Here is a 16,710-nt window from a genome sequence, read left to right as displayed (position 1 = left end):
AAGGAACACGAATTCACACTTCAAACACAACCAAATATCTAGGACTTCTCTTGGACAAACATCTCACCTGGAGACCTTACTTAAAATCTATTTTGACCAAAGCCTATAATCGAATTAATCTACTCCGTCGATTGACTGGCACGAACTGGGGTCTCAACGCCTCTACAGTTCTCACTACATATAAAGTCTTTCTCCGACCAGTACTGACTTACGGATTCACAGCCTGGATACCTGGAGCACCCTTCTTTTATAAAAAGCTACAAATCTTAGAACGTCATGCCTTCAGAATCGCTTACCGAATATCCTTACCTAGCCCCACTGCCGATCTCTATAGTCGCATTACTTTTCCCACACTTCTTTCCCACATAGAACATCTTCGGTTAAAATATATCACTCATCGACTGACAATGAACCACCCTCTACTCATGGACACAGTATATACTGCAGCCGACTTCGTTACTCTCACACCATTACGCCCCACCCCTCTATCTCTGCTTTTTACCCTTTATCAATACACTGTCCCTCCGAATCATCCCGACATTCCTCTTCTCGATGCATTTCATCTCGATATTCATTCACATTTCATCTTTTCATCACATCATCCACAGTAATCCTACTGTACTAACAGGGCACCAACTGTCTTACATTAATGCCCCGCGTAGCCCCGGGGCGAGAAGATAACCTCACTTGTTCTTCTAACCTCACCTATGTGTTGTGATGTGTATTGCACGTACTCATTACTTTCATACCACATAATCATTTCATATCTACCTATGCTAATGTTTATGATCATAAGATCATAAAATCCAATGACCATTAAATGTTAATAAATAAATAAATAAATAAATGGATAAATATCACTTATCCCAACAACAGTAGTCCATATTCAATTTTCCTTATTACCTCTTCCCGAGTCGAGGGCGTAACCCTTGGGTGGGGCTAGCTTCAGGCTAGCAAAAAAAAAGCTTGATGCTGAATTAACACACAAGTAACACGCTAAAGTGGTAGTCATTTTGTGTTGTTTCAACACCTTATTTTTTACAGTGCACCAATTTCCATGCTCGTTTAGATAGCGTGGCGAATTTTCCATCCACCTTTTTTACCTCCGGACAATGTTTGTTTCTCTCTTAAAATAACAGGCATCCTTGAAAATCTGAACATTCTACGTCAATTGAAAGTACTTATGATTCTATGTCAGTTAGTTCATGTAGCTTTAGAGCATTATATATATATAAACCACTACCACAAACCACTTGGCGCTACGGCCCGATTTGTGGGCCTGAGCCACTCCACTCCATCTGTTAGCCATTGGTTGAACTACGTCCCAGTCTAACGACGAGCGTGGAGTTAGTTAACGGTCGAATCGGGACTTTAGACCTAGTGACCGACACGTCTTTTATTCGCGTGACTTTTCAGTTTGCCTCACGGCAGGCCCATATCCAGGGGTGGTCTAGGAGGGGCCGGGGCCTCCCTAAATTTTTACTGGCCCCCTCTTAAAATTTTCACGGTAGGCTTGCAAATGAACTATAATATGGGATGAACTAATAGTTTTGGATCGGGACCCCCCTACATTTTTGGCTGGCTACCCGCCTGCTTCACGGTGCTGGGTGGACGACGCCGAAAATTTGGGGCCCACCTGGACATGCATCCAACGCACTAACCAGTAGCCTGCGGATCCCCCTATTTTATTATTAGAGATTATGTACAGTTGTGCCCAGATGAATTATTTAAAAGACTGATAGCGAAAAGTTCAAATAGTAAAGAAATTAGTTTTTAATCTTTAACAGAGAACAAAGTCTTTTGTTATTTGTAATCAAACCGCAAGAAGTTTATCTTGCTGGACTTTTTCCTATATATATGCTATGCGTTTACATTAATAATTACCTGGTACATCAGCAAACACTCTGACAGACTTCTGCATTGTCCGAAAGCTTTCTGCTGTGTTCTTCTCTATGACTTCAGCATCCAAATTTATCAATGGATTGTCCATCCACATCTCTTCCCATTTCATCCAATCTAACAAACGAAAATAAGATTACCTCAAATAAATATTAAAAACAAATATAAAGCAAGGATAATGAAGAGGAAGGAAGTGTAAACTAAGAAATTTAGAAATGACTAGTGATTTCGGCATCTTGAAAGTTTCCGATCGTTTCCGATCTAATGTTTGCATCTCAAATATATTATATTACTGTTCATATTCAACAAAGTATAATACATCTGAAAGGTGTACTCTTATACTTTATTTACGTCTTCGTCCGTACATAATTGGACAAACCGAAATTTTAGCCATTAGCCCTTCACGAAGTCGGATGATTAAACAACGCACAATTTATACAGAAGAATGTATATAGAGATTGATTCGATTATGTTGAGCCGAATTCAATAGTCAACTGTACTGTGCATGCGTAACCCGTCGCCGTAAGATTGAGACGAGGCAAGCAACAGTATTTCGTTAGCCACGTAGTAGGGCAGTGTGGTCGAACGTAGTTAGATACTCCCGAAACTGAACAGATTCTGGGAACGGCTCATTGTGGCACTTTCCGACGCTCAGTTCACGTCTCTCGAATCGTGAAAAATCCGTTCTCCGGACAGCGGTATATTGTACAAATATACGGAATCCTCTTGATTACTACAGAAATCAGTATGGAACATGCGTTATCCCTATGCTACATACACACTGTCCTTAGATGTTACATCATGCCGTTGCAGAATGTCTGACATCTAACAGTTTTCCGTATATCACATACATTTACTTATGTTACATTCCTCAGCTATATGTTATATACCGCCATTTGTATGGGAGAACCTGATCGCCTATATTGTTTCATACGGAACATACGTATAGATGGAACACTTATATGGAAACTATTATAAAACATGCGTTTTCAGCTATACGTCTGCTGTACGTTAAGTCCAAAAATTACAGGAATTACGCACGTAACCTACCTTTTTTAAGTACGCCACCTACATTTTTTTTCTCAGTGTAGAAATGTAAAGTATGTAATTTTCGTGTACGTCGTGCCACTGTGAATGGTATTATACGGAAATATGCGGCACATAATCCTGGAGTATCATCCAACGCGAGCAGCTAGAACCGTTTCCCAAAACGATTCATGATTGTGTTCGGTTTCTTGTACAGGGTCAAACTGCGTGGGATGTTTTGGGAGAGATACAACAATGAAATCGCATAAATCAAACTTAAAAAGAGTTTCAATACAGTTTAGAGTTTGAATTTAAGTATCTGTTAGTTAATGTCTCATGCACTGAGATTGCCTCATACAAACAAATTTCTGTGACACATACCTGTAGATTCTGAAGATGATGAATATTCCAGTTCCGTGCTTTTGATTATTATTCAACTCCAACTCTGATATAATGTTGATTGGTTTGGGTTATTATCTTGGAGACAAAGTACTGATGCCTAGTATGGTAACTGTCTCAATAACTGACAGTATAAGAGGAGTATTTGACAAATTGCGTATTTTTTTCACCTTTTAAATGAGTCTGAATTTTGTATAGGTACGAAGGTATCCTTCCTTCATCCATACACAACACCAGAAAAATAACAGACTAATAATTATATAACAGACGTATAATTATAATTATATATGTTGTAAAATTTTTTTGGTAAGTAGAGCTAGGTAATATAAACAAGGTTTGGAATTGACTCTCATTACTGGTTTATTTATTTAAAAAAAATACTATATAATACTATTTAGAGAAAATACTATAAAAGTGCATTCTCTTAATTTATTAGGTTCAAATTTGGTAGTTTTTGACTGTGTGACTAAGGACAGGATTTTTACAGAGCCCCCAAAACAGGCTAGGCAGAGTGGCGAAGGAAACCCCAATGCTCCAAAGCAAGCAATGAATGGGTTAAAAGTTACAGAGTTTCGAAGTAGGCTAAGCAACTGTAGATAGGATTTTTAACAGAGCTCCGAAGCAAGCTAAGCTAGGGGGAAAAAAGGTAGGCAAGAGTCCCGAAGCAAACTAAAGGCTTTGGGGGTAGATAACTCTTATTGCTCTAAGACAAGCAGTAGAAGAGATGCCAGAGAAGTGGTACTGCTCTGCTAGTTGCTGCCAAATTTACAGGGGTTTAGAGTGGCGGTATTGTTGCTGCTGCTATTTTGTTGTTATGTGGTTTTTAGGAGGCGATAGTGATCCGTTGTTTGCTGCTTGTAGTAATCTTACGTGCTGTGTAGTAAATTTATGTGCTGATTTTTGCAAACAAGAGTACATGGCATTGTTTATATAGATAAACATGCTGTATACTACTATATATACTATATACGAAAAGTTGTTTATTTTACCGATACCGACTGATACGATGAAATATAATTCTAGTTAATTTAGAATCCTCAAATTAGTACCGGTATTGAATAACGCAATTAAAAATGTATAGAAGCATGAGCATATTTGCTCTTGGCATAATCGGTACTACAAACACCCCAAGTATGAGGAAATTTTTCTCGTAATGCTATGGACGGATAAGTTTTAAAATAATTTTATTCGAGAGAGGGTCAGAAACTAATGTTACAAGACCGATATTTCTGAAGATTCGTTACTTATAGAGGAATTAGGAATATGCAGTAATTTTAATACATGGAGTTGGCAACTGTGCAGTATTTCAGCCACCCACAGCGCTAGTGGCGTAAGTGAACACAAATGGCGACTCTTTTGGAAAATTGATCTTGCGAAGATGTCCGCTCAGTTATTCTATTTCTGTGGGCGAAACATGTAGTCTCAGCTGAAATTCACCGGCAGCTGGTAGAGGTTTACGAAGAGACTGTAATTTCTTCTCAACATGTCGCATGATGTTGTTGAAAGTTTGAGGCTTGTAGAGAAAACGTCACAGCCTAGGCCGACCTATCACGACACCACCACGCCGTTGAAGCAGTTTTGCTGGGACATCATCGACCATCCTCCCTATAGCTCGCACCTTGCTCCAAGCCACTTTTAATTGTTCCGGCACTTGAAGGAGCAAATAGAAGTATGTCGCTTCGCTTCAGACGAGGAGGGGAAATACCTCGTGAAACTTGGCTCAACACGCAAGGACAGAATTGATGCGACAAGCACCCATATTGACGTGGAGACTAAGTCGAAAAATAACCTAATGTATGTACTATCTGTTGGCTGTATTGGTTATGTGAAATAATAGATACATGTTTCACAGCAGGCTTTGTGACCTTACTTTCTGAACACTCCTCGTATTTATTAAGTGATTTACTTTGGTCAACCGATATGGAGATTATGTCGAAAAATAACCTAATGTATGTACTATCTGTTGGCTGTATTGGTTGTGTGAAATAATAGATACATGTTTCACAGCAGGCTTTGTGACCTTACTTTCTGAACACTCCTCATAGTATCGAAAAATAGTAATATATACAGTATATATATATAAATTTAGGGTTAAATTTAGAGTTGCCCCTCCGTTTTTTATTAAAAAAAATAGGAAAATTTACAGGAGAAATTCGGTAAGAAATGATTTGGTGTTCTTATGTGATGTTTAAGTGTCGAAGTTTGGCAGTAAAGTTATGTTTAATACTTGTAGAAGCGATATGTAGAAGCAGGTACTATTTGCAAAACGTGGAAGGTTTCGATGACTGAACAGCATGGTAGTCGTATAGGATGGGGAATCGGTGCGTTGGATATCATATTCCGCATTGAGTTTTACAGAATTATATAAGAATAATGAAGAAAATCTATTAAATTTTCATGAAAACCATGGATTACTGAATTTAAGTGATAATTGAAGCTTATATGAGAATATGTTCCAGTCACTGTTCTAGTCTAACTAAAGTCTTAGTATGTTCAGTACAAGGAGTCCAGAAGCACGTAAAAAACGCAAAATCTAGAGAAGAAATGAATGATGCAAGTACTTAGACGTAACATAACGTAACTAAATCTAACCTAACCTAAGCTAACCTAAACTAACCTAATATTAGTAGAAATAAGCGAAATTCTATCATTTTTTAGAAATTATGCGGGACCCCTCCACTAATTTAACGTAAGGTAAACTAACCTAACCTAACCTAACCTACTCTAAACTAACTGAATGAGAACAGAAATTACCAAAATTGTAACATTTTTTAGAGAAAAGAGCCGGACCCCTTCTGCTAAATATAGGCCGGCCCTAAAGTCTTACCAGGTAACCTAACCGAACCTAAACTAACCAAACCTAACTTAAACTAACCTAACCTAGCGTAACCTAACAATTTTTAATGTTTTACCTACATTTTTGTAGGTAGGAACCTGGAGGGGCAACTCTAAAGCCGAAATTTATCCAAGTATGGATACTTTTTACTAATTCGATGATCGGATGTTCTTCCATCAACCACGCACGATATACAGTACACCCACCTTGTGAATTTTCTCTTTTTAAGAAAAGTGAAACGAAGGAAGAAAAAATCCATTATTGTTAAACCAATAAAGCCAAGAAAATTCAGATGAATTTTTCTGTTAGTAAGTTCGAAGATGTTTTTAGTATAAAAACTAACTGAAATTAATAATCCCATCCTCTGTGTCTATCACTTAACCTAGAAACGAAATAAGTATTGAATATACCTGATGCCGTTTGCCACAAGTTGCGGTAAGGCTCAAATTCTTTCATTAACCTAGTGAGATTATCAAAAGGAGTCACTTCCATTTCAAACAGCTTCTGTCGTTGATTTAGAAGCAGACCTTGTTCTTGGCATTCTTTCATTGTTTTCCACGTTCGCTTCCCTTCTATCGCTATTTCATGGGCCTAAAAGAAACCAGAAAGAGACTTGTATAATGATGTAGCATATAGCAACTAACAACCTCTATGGCCTATGCAACTAGAAGATTTCATGTCGAATTTGCAAAAGGTATCTATTGACTTTTGTCCTTAGCCTAATGGATCCGATGTCTACTTTCTGAATCTACTGCAGAGATTAAATCCGTTTTCAAAACAGTCTTCTTCTTCTTCTTCTTCTAAACCGTTTTCGAAGTTAACTCGGGTTGGCTTTCCGGCTCGATGTCCTCCTCCATTTATTTTCAAAACAGTAAAATCTTAAAAAAAAAAAAAAAAAAAAAAAAACTGCTGCTCGCTACCCCCTGTTCCGGTTAATTTCTATGGTGATCAATATGTATCAATCTATATATTAAAATGCTAGGTTTATAGGTTTGTCGACAAAAGAAGTTTATATGTTTGTCTCCAATCTTTCGACAATGAGATCTCGAAAACCATAAGTGCTAGAAACGTGCCGTTTTCGCTAGTCGATTACAAGTTTCGTGTAGATTGTCCAGTTCTAATTGAATATTTACAAAAACATTATTTCTTTATTACATTTTATGGGCACATTGGAAGTGTTTTAATTTTTTTTAGAAAAACTATCATATCCTACGATTTATACATTCCAACGCCACATATTTGTACACAGGGGTTGAATATCGCTCAGGCGTTTGTTTCATAGCCAAATGACAATGAAATACGAAGGATAACCATTTCTCCAGTAAAAGATGAATCTTTATAATTGTTTGGAGTGTTTTGCCCAATGAGCACCATCTTTTTTTTTTTTTTTGACATTATAATTGCGTATGTATGTAATGTATTTACTTATTATATTCTGTATGCAAGAAGAAAGAAAACACTGATCATACATGAATTAGAATCTCCAACCAGAAGTAGGCTCAATCTTGCAAATGGTGCGAGATGCATAAGGTTTCTTTTTTATGAAACAGTTAAAATCATATTTTGAATGTAAGTATTTGCGTACCATAATCGAAGCAGCCGAAAGTGAGAGTAACTTGAGGCCAAGGTTGTGGGAACTGGAAAATACACTTTCCCACAACAAACTATAACATAACATCTAGCTGACTTCAATATGTATTTCAGTGATCTACTGTCTTCAAGAAATGTTAAAAACAAAAAAATCTGGCGACGTCGTAATTTGGACAAATAACATATTGATTTTCTGAAACTGGACAAAAAATCAGAAACAACCAATACTTTATATTTTTATACATAAAACACTATTTATCAGAAAACTATTATCTGAACTTTATAAGATTCAAAAATATAGTGTCAAAATTTCCAGAAAGCAAAACTAGTTGTAACAAACTAGGACATTCACGCATATAAGAAGACAGATTTTTTAAACCAAGGTATTAATCATTTGATTTTCAGCGTTCATTCTAGACACTGGATACTTCAGCTCTTCACAACTTCGTCATGAAGTCCCTGAGTAACAATCAGGACATTAATTATAAATTCAAAAAGAAAAGAGTAAGTATAATAGCATTGTGTGGGTAAAGTATAACAACTTGTATATCCAATTGGCATTCCCACATTTTTTCAGTATATGCATATTTCTTCGTTTGTATATTATTTGTATTTGACTTATATGTAATTGTTTCTTTTATTCTAAATATTAATTAATTCCATTATGCATTCATATTATTATTTTTATTCAATTTCTTTACCATCTGTCACATCTAAATGAAATGTCAAGGATCATTTGGGTAATGATCTCCATGTGACAGGCAATACACTGTAAGTATACTACCAACTAACCGACCGTTTATTGTGTTGCACTAATACACAAACACCTATTACACTCCAATGCACAATTTTATTTGTTTTATATATATATATATTAATTGAAAAAAATAATCGAAGAATCTCCCCTTTATGGTACCCCTTGCTGATTTTTATCAAGACGTCTTTCACTTGTGTCTGTAAAGGAAAATGTACAGATGTGAGGAATGACAAGGAGATTCATGCTCATGTGTGAATGATGCACTGTGCAGAAAGCGCAGATTCAGCTAGTAAACATGTAAAATTTCAGTAATCTACATTAACTACAACTAGATCAGGAAAAATATTTAATGAACGTCCCACGTAGCATTTATGTTCCACATGAAGAGTAAATTTCTTCCACCTACAACTTTTAATTACACTAATGACATTAATTGATTACCGTAGCGGATGTAATCCCTGTATATAAAAGGAAAAACCCTGACTAACTGAATGACTAATTAACATCAACGCCTACACCAAAATGTTTAAGGTACAAAGTACAAACGTAAATATTTTTACATTTTACCTAGAATGGTAGAAAAACAGGTCAGAAATTCGAAATGGAAGAGGTAAAATGAAACTTCAGTAATTATAATGCCATAAGGTGATTCATATCTCGGAATCACTTGAAAGCAGGCCCGTGCTGGGATACTAGTGAGGGCGGTGGACAAGTGTACTAAAACGGGAATATATATATATATATATATATATATATATATATATATATATATATATATATATATATATATATATATATATATATTACAGACTTTGAAAGAAAGTATAGCTGCCATTTTATATCAAAATCACCACCAAATTTGTTTTAGTATTAACATAAATAGCTATTTGTGAAAACCTCGAATCGAAATCCACTTTACTAGAGAAAGACCTTTTAGTTCCTGTAACAATATGTCTGTCAAATAAAAAGAAGCTAAATATATCAACAACTTAATGTAGCTCTATTGCCTATTGACACTGGAGGTTCAGTGCCGTGTTTACAAAAGCTCTCCATTGCTTTCTGTCCTTAGCCAACTGCACTAGTTTCTACTTTATATTCCAATCTTTGCGAGAACCATTTAATGTTGTCCTCCCATCTGCGCCTCGGTCTTCCTAATTGCCGTTTTCCTATTTGAATTTCCAATTAGAACTTTGAAAGCGTTTCTAATTTCTTCTATTCTAGCTACATGACCCGCCCATTTGAGCCTCCTAGACTTGATGACCCTAACAATGTTTGGTAAACGGTATAAAATTATACAGTTCCTCCTTATAAAGTTTCAGCCTTTCTCCATTCTCGTTCCTCTTGGAGTTCGAATATTGGTTTAAGAATCTTGTTTTCAAATACTTTCAGTCTGCGATTTTCCCTCAGAGTCAGTGACCATGTTTCGCAACCATACAGCGCAATAGGCACGATTATCGTTTATATTTTGAGCTACAAATTCCTCAACAGAATTAGCGACAACAAAAGATTTTTAACTGAATAATAACACGAAATCCTTGCTTTCAGTTGACATCAATTTTTTTAGTGATTATGGTTTTGGTCTGTTAATAATAATTCTAGATATTTAAAAGTATCTACTTCGTCGAAAGAAAATATTATTTGGTACTTTAACGTATCCATAAAATGCAATATTACGATCCCGAGAAACTTCCATTTATTTAGTTTTCTCTGCATTTACTTCTAAGCCCATATCCCTGCAAGCGTTAATTAAGATTTCTGCATTCCTTTCTATTGTTCTAACATCCCCTATAAAATTTACATCATCAGCATACGCCATAACCTGGTAAATACAATTCAGCTCTAGGATCTAATGGCTATCCTTGATTTTCCTTATAGTGTTCTCCAAAACAAAGTTAAATAGTAATGGCGACAACGCATCACCTTGTTTTATGCCATTCTCAACATGAAAGTTCGTGAACGAGAATTTCTCTATCCGAACCTTACTTTGGGATAGAGATGCAAAAAAGCCGGCTTTTTTGAATCGATGGTTTTTTTTACATAAAAAGCCGGCTTTTTTGGAAAAAAAACGAGAATTTTGGAAATTTTGGCTTTTTTCATTTTCATGATTTTTCTATACAAATAGCTTTCTTATAGTATATTCTATAGTTAGATAAGATTTCCACGACCTGAATGCCATATTTAGCTCTGTAATTAGGATCAAGATGGATGGAGCACATATTTTACGAATTAAAGCTAACATGAAGAATGTAGTATTTGAGGGCAATTTTACAGGTTATTTAACTTTATTTTAACTTTTGAGTTATCGACCTTTTTTTCCTTCTCTAGATCATTTTAGTTTGTCATCCGTGTTTCATTTCTAAGAGCTTAGTACTCCAGCTTCTAGCACGAAAGTTAAACTTACGTTTTTCTATATATCCGTCAAAGCATACGTTTTTCAATATGTCCGTCAAACCGTATTTGCACATTTCTGTTATACTGTAGTTGTGCAATGATTTAGCAATAATTTTCCAGATACAACCTTGAATACCAATTTATACAAATAATCAATAGCGGATTTAGAAAAGTACTTTGGGAGGGGTTTCTCTGTTTCGTTTTCTAAAAAGTCCTAATTTTATTTGGGAGGTGCTTGAAGTTTATGAGTATAGGCATAACTAATATTTCGTTTCGTTTATATGTTTAGCAATAATCTTCCGGATACAACCTTGAAGATCATTTTATACTGAGAATCAGTGGCGAATTTAAAAAAGTGTTTTGGGAGGGGTTTTCTTACTATTGATGTTTAGTTTTTCTAAACATTCGTAATTTTTATTTGACGGGAGCTTAAAGTTTATGAGTAAAGACATAACTAATAAATATTTCGTTCGTTTTAGACATTCCACAACTTTGGAGAACAGGCTTCAGTCCGAAAGACCGATCCTCTAACCTTCGCAAAACCGTCACTGCTGGTAATTAGTAATAATAACGATTTAAAAACAATAAGAAAGGAAGTCGGCCAACTCCTACACTCCTAGTCGGCCAGTACACTCACTATTTCTACATTCTCAGATGGAATGAAGGAAGGCTTTGTCAGAATGGTCGAATGCTGGGTTGAATCCCGGACTTCCCGATAGAAGCGCAAAAGCCAACCACTCAGTCACGTTTGTTGTGCAGTTGTATTTAGCTTAACTTAAATATATTCCGTAGTCTTTTTTTCTTTTTTGTTCCGTAATGATATGTTGAATCCCTCTTGTTAAAAATTCAGAAAACTTGAGGACTGGGTAAACCGTGATGGTGGTCAAAGGCGCCCATGTTGTGGTTTCCAAGGAGGGGAAGTATAAGCGACGTTTCAAAAATAGTTTCAAATTTTGCTGTAACTAATGTAAAAATCCTATTGGATTTTCAATATTCTGAAGTACATTTTCCTCTAGGGTGGGCAAGCGCCCCCTTAACCCCCCTGATGGGCGCCCTTGATGGTGGTTATAAAAAACTTGACTGTAGAATTTCAAGAATATACAGAACCATGTGCAGCCTTTAATTGTATCATACAAATCTAAGTATTTCTCTTATGTTTTATTTTAATTTTATTTTGTTTCAAAAAGAGGGTATGAAATATTTTGAAGTAAAAATACTACATACAATTTTGCTAGTTATTTGTGTATTTTTTGAAAGAAGTTTTTACTCTTAGGGTTGGCTCGTTTACACCAGCTGTTTAAAAAAAATAACTGGTTTAAACTAAAAAAATTAAAAGAACAAAAATGCGAATCGTGTGAACTTCATAGTGACGTTTCACATGTCAAACCATCTGCATTAGTCTTATTTCCTTTTCACCTTTTAATCAAGGTGTCCCATGTTCAATTGTCGGTCGAACCACAACCCTTCTTTCATGTGTAAACCAAGTACTCTTTCGGATGTCACTTTAAGCGAAAGTCTTCTCCTTGATAACCTCATTATTACGTAAGGATGTTAAGCCTAAACATACAAAACGAAACCAAATTATATATTTCTGCATGCCTGTTGTTTTATAAAGAAGCGAAGGTTGCTTAAATATATTGATTAAAATTGGTAAAATTTATCGATTGCCTACTTAGCTTCCAACATTAGCTTGGATTGGACTTTCAATGATACCTACATACTAAATTTGTAATTTAATACCTCAGTTTTAGAAAAATAAACACACTGCTGAACAAGACTGCACTTATTTAATATAAAAACACATTTACACGTGACGTTTCGATCTTCTATCCAAGATCCTCATCAGACGTGAGTGTACGTCTGATGAGGATCTTGGATAGAAGATCGAAACGTCACGTGTAAATGTGTTTTTATATTAAATAAGTGCAGTCTTGTTCAGCAGTGTGTTTATTTTTCTGATTTTATTCGCAAGACGTTGACTATGATTGTGTGTCACTCAGTTTTAGCGTACTGATTATAATACGTTGACCTTTAAATTTTACATGCAAATTAAAATTTTACAGGATTTTCCCGTTATTGTTTTACATTTAAAAGAATGACGGATTTTCCCGATGGCTAGGGCGGGAGTTTCTCAATTTAAGAAATTTACTGACCGGACTTCTTTAAGCTTATGGGACCTCTTCCAGCATAACCCCGTTGTTGAATAATAACACCAAGGCGAAACAAACTTATTTCTGTGAATATGTAATACAAATACATAAAGCAAAATATCTAAATCAAAAAACCTGGTTTAAACCCCAAAAAAGCCTGGTTTAAACTGCCCCCCCCCAAAACGGGTTTTTGGCATTTTCAGAAACAACCATGGTTCTTGCCAACTCTGCTTACTTTTGTATATAGGAGGTTAAAAATTTTTTTATTATATACATTGGTTAATCCTTTGGAATTCATAATGTAAAAATGTTGAAGTAAAATTGTTTAAAATATCTTTTCGAAATTCATGGTTTACTTTCGAGGTTTTATATTATTATCGGCATCAAGCACTAATTAAATGACTTTCTGTGTTATAGAGAAGCGAAACAAAGTATGCTTTATCAATTTAAAGCAGAATTTTGAAAAAAGCCCAAAATTTCCCAAGCAAAAAAGCAAAGCAGAAAAAACCGAGTTTTTTTCCAAAAAAGCCGGTTTTTTTTCGAGCTATTGCATCTCTACTTTGGGATTCATTTAAACATATCTTAATTAATCTTTTTTGGAATTCCAAACTCTGTAAGCATGTTGTTCAATGTTTCCCTCTACCCGAGTCTAAAGTCAATAACTGATGTGCCAGGATATTGTATTCCCATTTCTTTTCAAGTATTAGTCGAATGGTAAACATCTGATCGATAGTTGATCGATTTTACCTAAATCCGCTCTGATATCTCCAATAATTTCATCTGCGTATAGAGACAATGTTTCTAATAGAATGTTTAAGAAGATTTATTGGATGTTGAAGGAAGAAAAATGCCTCAATAATTATTACAATCAGTTTTGTTGCTTTTCTTCTGAACTGGAACAATGATTGATTCTTTTCACTCTTGTGGTAATTCCTCCTTGTTCCAGATAAGGAGAATGAGTTTGTGTATCTTGCTGCACAACTTTTCCCCTCCAGCTAAAATTAAGTCAGCCAGAATTTCGTCTACACTCGGAGAGGTGTGTTTCTTTAGTTGCCTAATAGCGATTTCTATTTCTTTCTGGTTAGGTTCTGGAATATACGGTTATGCTGTGTGCATTTCACTTTCTTCACGGACATTAGTTTTTGGTTATATGTTAAGCAAGTCGTCAAAGAAATATTTCCATCTATTTAAGATGCTATCCTTATCAGTGAGAACTGTTCCATTGGCTTTCTTTAATATATAAGCACGAGGTTGATATGCTTTCTTAAATTCGTTGATCCCCTTATACATGTCCCGAATGTTTTTGTTTTTGATTGTATCATTATCTTCAAGTTAATTAATTTTAGCTTTCAAAAATCGCGTTTCTTTGTTCTAAAAATTTTGGAAGTTTTCCACCAGATGACAATGAAATTTTATGTAGTTATTTCGTTCCGATTTCTTAGCCAACGCTGTTTCTTCTATTTTCTCTTCTCTGCTACTTTAGTGCATTCTTGGTTGAACCATGGTTCGTTCCTACGTATCTCTGCGTGCCTTAAATTTTCTTTTGCTGAAATTTTAATCTTATCTCTAATTTAACCAAGTATCCTGAACACTAGTGCACTCCGAACCTTCTTAAACCGAGAATCTATTCGACACTTCAATCTGGGTCCCCTCTCACCTGATTCTCCTCATTAAAAAAAAAAAAAAAAAAATTAAACCGCTTCGTTTTCAGATATTGAATATTTCCTTTATTCAACGATAGTCTCTCTCTCTTATTATCGCTGCTACCAGGTGATAATCAGTATCACAATTAGCTCCTCTGAATGACCGGTTTCTTCTGTCTACTAAAACGTGATCAGTTTGATTATGTTTTCCCATCTGATGAAATCGAAGTATATTTATGAATGTCGCGATGTGGGAATTTTGTAATCTTCACGATAAGGTTTCTGGATGTTGCAAAGTTCACGAGTCTAACCGCGTTGTCACAACCTTTCTTAAGCAGATATTTATTCCCTATAATCGGTTTGAAAATATCCTCTCGTCCTACTTTTGCATTGAAACGGCCTAACAGAGTGTTCATATGGTATTGCGGGAGATGATCAAATATGCGTTCTATTCTTTCGTAAAAGCTATCTTTTTTATCGTCATCCTTATTTTATGTTGGGGCATGTGCTTTTAAAACAATAATATCACACCACCGTCCCTTAAGAGAAGTAAAAGGAAATATATCTTTAACCAATCCATACATGTAGTTGCTAATATTATTCGTTTGTGAACGGATAGCCCTGTTCCTAGTTGGTAATGTTTAATTCGTTTCCCATAAAAGAACGAAAAATTTCCCCTCTTGACTCCTCCATTTCCTTCTCATCTAACTTCCTGATATCCCACTAAGTCCATTCTCTATTTCTAAACTCATTCCTTACAAATTTTAACGCCGCTGCCTATAGAAACTTCCTATATTCCATGTTCCAAATCTAATGTCGATTTTACTTTCCTGAGTTCGTGCCAAGTTATCAGTTCTAATCCGAGGATTTTGCGTATATATCTGAACTTTTTTTTTTGTTTTTACAGGATGAGATTGTTCGCCCCACACCAAATCCCCAAGCTGAAGGATCACACCTTGTCGTTGTCCGCGACTGCTTATTCAGTATATTTGCAGTTAACCTCTATATCTAGAAGCCTTCTCCTCGATCCGCAACGTGAAGACGCGCCATGCCGTGGTGACAGGAAGACCACATTTCACAGAAATTAATGTAGCTATACCCTAGAAACACAATAGGTACTGATTATCCGAACACGGTTTTAAAATACACAGGAACAATCAATATGCTCGGATATATGGATGCATATTAAGACTGTGCAATCTTCGATGCCGTACAAATCGTAAATTAGAGACTAGTGTCAATGTAGTATTTCATGAATGCATCGTACGTTTGACTATCCGAACTATTCTTGATGTATCACATTGTTTCGCTTTATAGCACCATAACTTTTTAGTTATTTTTGTAAGTTACTATACTCTTTACCTGATCTCCACCAATAACAACTGTATGAATTTATATAACACAAAACTGGTATCTAGAAGAACAAATTTAAAAAAAAATATCTATAATGTGATAATGCACAGGGCACTTTATGTAAAGGGCGCACTGTACCTTTCCCGGGTTCTCTACCAATAGTAACTGTATGAATGTATTGTACAGGACTGTAGTATACAGAAGAGTGAATAAAATCGTCCATCTTTGATGTGGTCTCGCAAGGGCGTCTAATGTAAAGGGCGCACTACGCCTTTCACGGGTTCTTTACCAATAAAACTGTAAGAATTTATTACTAAAAACTTGTACCTTTATTTATACTGTGATGTTCCGGAGGGCGCACCGGGACACGTCCCGGTGGGCCAGTACGGGCCTGCGTTGAAAGTAATATTTCAGTTAAACGTCCCACGTTTATACCCTTTAGGCTAAAGGAGACGATGATTAAGGTAAATAATGATGATAAAAGAATTGGTGGAATGAATATGTGGGAGGAAACGAGAGTACCCTGAGAAAACTCACGGACACGATGTTGTACACCACAAATTTTCTAGGCCGGGGATCGAACGAGAAACTCATTGTAGCAGAGACAAACACTCTACCACTGAGCCACTCTGCCTCTGTGAATCTTGAAGTTACAGATATAAAATC

General features: G+C 35.7%; 1 protein-coding gene across 1 annotated transcript in view; it reads right to left on the bottom strand.

Annotated features, from left to right (window-relative positions):
- The window catches only part of LOC145670651 (dynein axonemal heavy chain 1-like), a gene marked incomplete at its 3' end in the record, with an annotated part of 1,762,390 nt that overhangs the window by 1,603,260 nt on the left and 142,420 nt on the right, over positions 1-16,710 (bottom strand). The window contains 2 exon segments of the mRNA XM_081739441.1: positions 1,885-2,016; positions 6,571-6,751. Coding sequence (XP_081595567.1) covers positions 1,885-2,016; positions 6,571-6,751 — 313 coding nt within the window.

The sequence above is a fragment of the Thermobia domestica genome, chromosome 14 (genome assembly GCF_964235325.1).
Source record: "Thermobia domestica chromosome 14, izTheDome1.hap1.1, whole genome shotgun sequence".
NCBI lineage: Eukaryota > Metazoa > Arthropoda > Insecta > Zygentoma > Lepismatidae > Thermobia > Thermobia domestica.
The sequence above is the reverse complement of the archived record's forward strand: the minus strand, read 5'-3'. Positions and strand labels throughout refer to the sequence as shown.